Consider the following 2,495-nt stretch of genomic DNA (forward strand, 5'->3'; position numbering starts at 1 on the left):
GCCCTCCCGATTTTTTTAGGAATAAGACTGGGGAACCCTAATTCCCTTAGCCTTCCCCTTTCCTTGATCTTTTCTGCTGTCTCTTTCCTTTACCCTGCTTTCTCCTTGCCTTAGTAACAAAACTCTGATGCTCTTCTGGGTTTTCTCCACTTCACTGAAGCCAGTGCAGTATACTATGAAGAACCGGTGTGGGGTGGTAGAAGGTCCTGCCTCAGCTAACTGTCTCATTGGCCTCCATGATTTTCTCCTGTCTAAGTCACTTGGACTCATCAATGTCAATTTTTTCACCATCTAACTTTCTTTCTCTGGACCATGCCCTTAAACACTATAACTCCATGATGTCTGCCCCCATAATAGGAGCTTACAGAAAGGGTTATATACTTAGGACGTTAAGGCAGGTTTGTCCTCCATGGCTGCCATATGGAAAGGTGTTAAACAGACACTTGTAGCAGGCTTCATCTTCAAATGTCACTTTTTGAATGGTTATGAAGGAGGCATTGGGTTCCAGGATCTTGCAGTGCAGCCTGTTCACATATGGTGGGATAATATTTTCTCCATATTTATGGCTGTAAGTGCCGATATTTTGTGGCAAAGAGCCTTCAATTTTCTGCCAGGTGACTTGCAGAACATTTTCCAGACTTGTCAAATTGCAGAAGATGGTCACGTTTCTTCCCAGTACAGCTGTTTCATAATTCTTATGCTTTATTTCCTGTGAATACACTGAAAACGAGGTCCAGTGTTAAGGGAAATATACATCCATTCTACTCCAGCGTTCCTAAAAGCACTTGGCTTTATGATTACCATTCTATTTGCCTCTTCTGCACAACAGAAATTGACACACTCCAGACTGAGGAAGAGATCGTGCATTCGAGAGCAACCTATGATACAAAGAGAAACTGTGTCTCAATGAAAAGGAAAAAGTGTGGAGCTGTAACCTATGTACAGTTTCAGTAGGAGAATGCTTGCCTGGCATATGCAAGGCCTTATATTTGATCCTCAGAACTGAGAGAGAGAGAAAGAAAGAAAGAGAGAGAGAGAAAGAACTACAGTTGTTCCTCAACATTGAATATCTAGTTTCTAAAATGAATTCTATCACATATTACCTAATAAATAACTATTAAGGGTAAAAATTAAGAAAATAAATACATATACATAAATATATATATAAGATGTATTTATATATAAAACACTTTGCTTAATACATATATGTATATATATGCTAAGCAAAGACATATATATGACTTTGCTTACATATGTATGTGCTAAACTTGTATCATAATTATACATATATGTACATATGTACCCTAGGTTATGAATTATTCAACACCTTGATGGAAAGTTCATGTACTCAAGTTGCTTGATTTTGTCATCAAGGAAATGCAGGCTACTCTGAGGACTACATATGTGCCAGTTGTCTAAAATGAAAGGCAAGCAATGTCAAGTTTTATTGAGGATTTGCAGAAACAATACACCTCACCCACACTGCCGAAGGAAGTGTAAATTCTATTGGGTACTCAGTGGCAACCCTTGGGGTTATCTTATCACTGACTATAAGCATAGCCTACAAGCAGCAAGTCTACCCCTAATATACACCTAATAGAAGCTAATACATGTATTCTCCAAAAACGCGAACAAGATTTTTATGATCAAAATCTAATTGCAAATGAGGAATATATTTCACGCACACTACAGAGGATAGACCCATACTCATGGATATAAGACCAGAACAAATTAGACTTAGTCAGCTAATTTTTTTAAAGGCCATGAAGTTGCAGTGGGGAGAAGAGGGTGGATCTGAGTGGCATAAAAGGAAGAGTGGCAAGGGTCACAGAGGGCAAGGCAATGATTTGGGTGATGTAAGACTGAAACCTAAATTCAGCTTGACTTTAGCAAACTAGTGCTGGACCAAAACTTCTGGAGTCTGATGAAAAGTTTTTTTTTTTCATATTTAAACCCAGTAAAACTTTGGAAGTGTTACCACATAACAATTAGCACAACAAAGCTGGCTACATCAAAACTCATTTGCAAAACATATCAATTTAGCAAAGCACCTGTGATGTTTTTCACAGGAATGGGTGCTACTGACTGAGAAACAGTGCTCAGGAGTCTAAGCCTAGGGGGGATGGGCTTGTAATAAGCATAATAAAAAACGCTAATGCATGAGAATGCCTTTCATAAGGACAGGCTCTATTGACTGATATACAATGCTCAGGAATTAGGGGGTTCAGGTGAAGCCTAGATCCATAGAATAGCAAAAGATCACCAGGTTGTTAGAAAAATCTACTCTAGTTTCTGGGTGAATAGGTATCAGTTTCTTTGCTCAAAGAAGAATGTTTAACAATTCTGCTTTCTTTTATGCTTATCTGTGAGCACATGGACCTCATTTCAAATAGGAGGCTACAAGTAAATATGATCAAAATGCATTATATAAAATTTTCAATTTACAAATTACAATTAACAAAAATAGTATGTTAAAAAAGCCAAAGTTGGGCTGG

The 2,495-nt window shown here is 38.0% G+C and overlaps 1 protein-coding gene across 1 annotated transcript in view; it reads right to left on the reverse strand.

Annotated features, from left to right (window-relative positions):
- The window catches only part of LOC101993376 (OX-2 membrane glycoprotein-like), a 61,327-nt gene that overhangs the window by 46,882 nt on the left and 11,950 nt on the right, over positions 1-2,495 (reverse strand). Inside the window, exon 2 of the mRNA XM_013351871.1 lies at positions 382-720. Coding sequence (XP_013207325.1) covers positions 382-720 — 339 coding nt within the window. The remainder of the gene's footprint in view (positions 1-381; positions 721-2,495) is intronic.

Source organism: Microtus ochrogaster, chromosome 2 (genome assembly GCF_000317375.1).
Source record: "Microtus ochrogaster isolate Prairie Vole_2 chromosome 2, MicOch1.0, whole genome shotgun sequence".
Lineage (NCBI taxonomy): Eukaryota > Metazoa > Chordata > Mammalia > Rodentia > Cricetidae > Microtus > Microtus ochrogaster.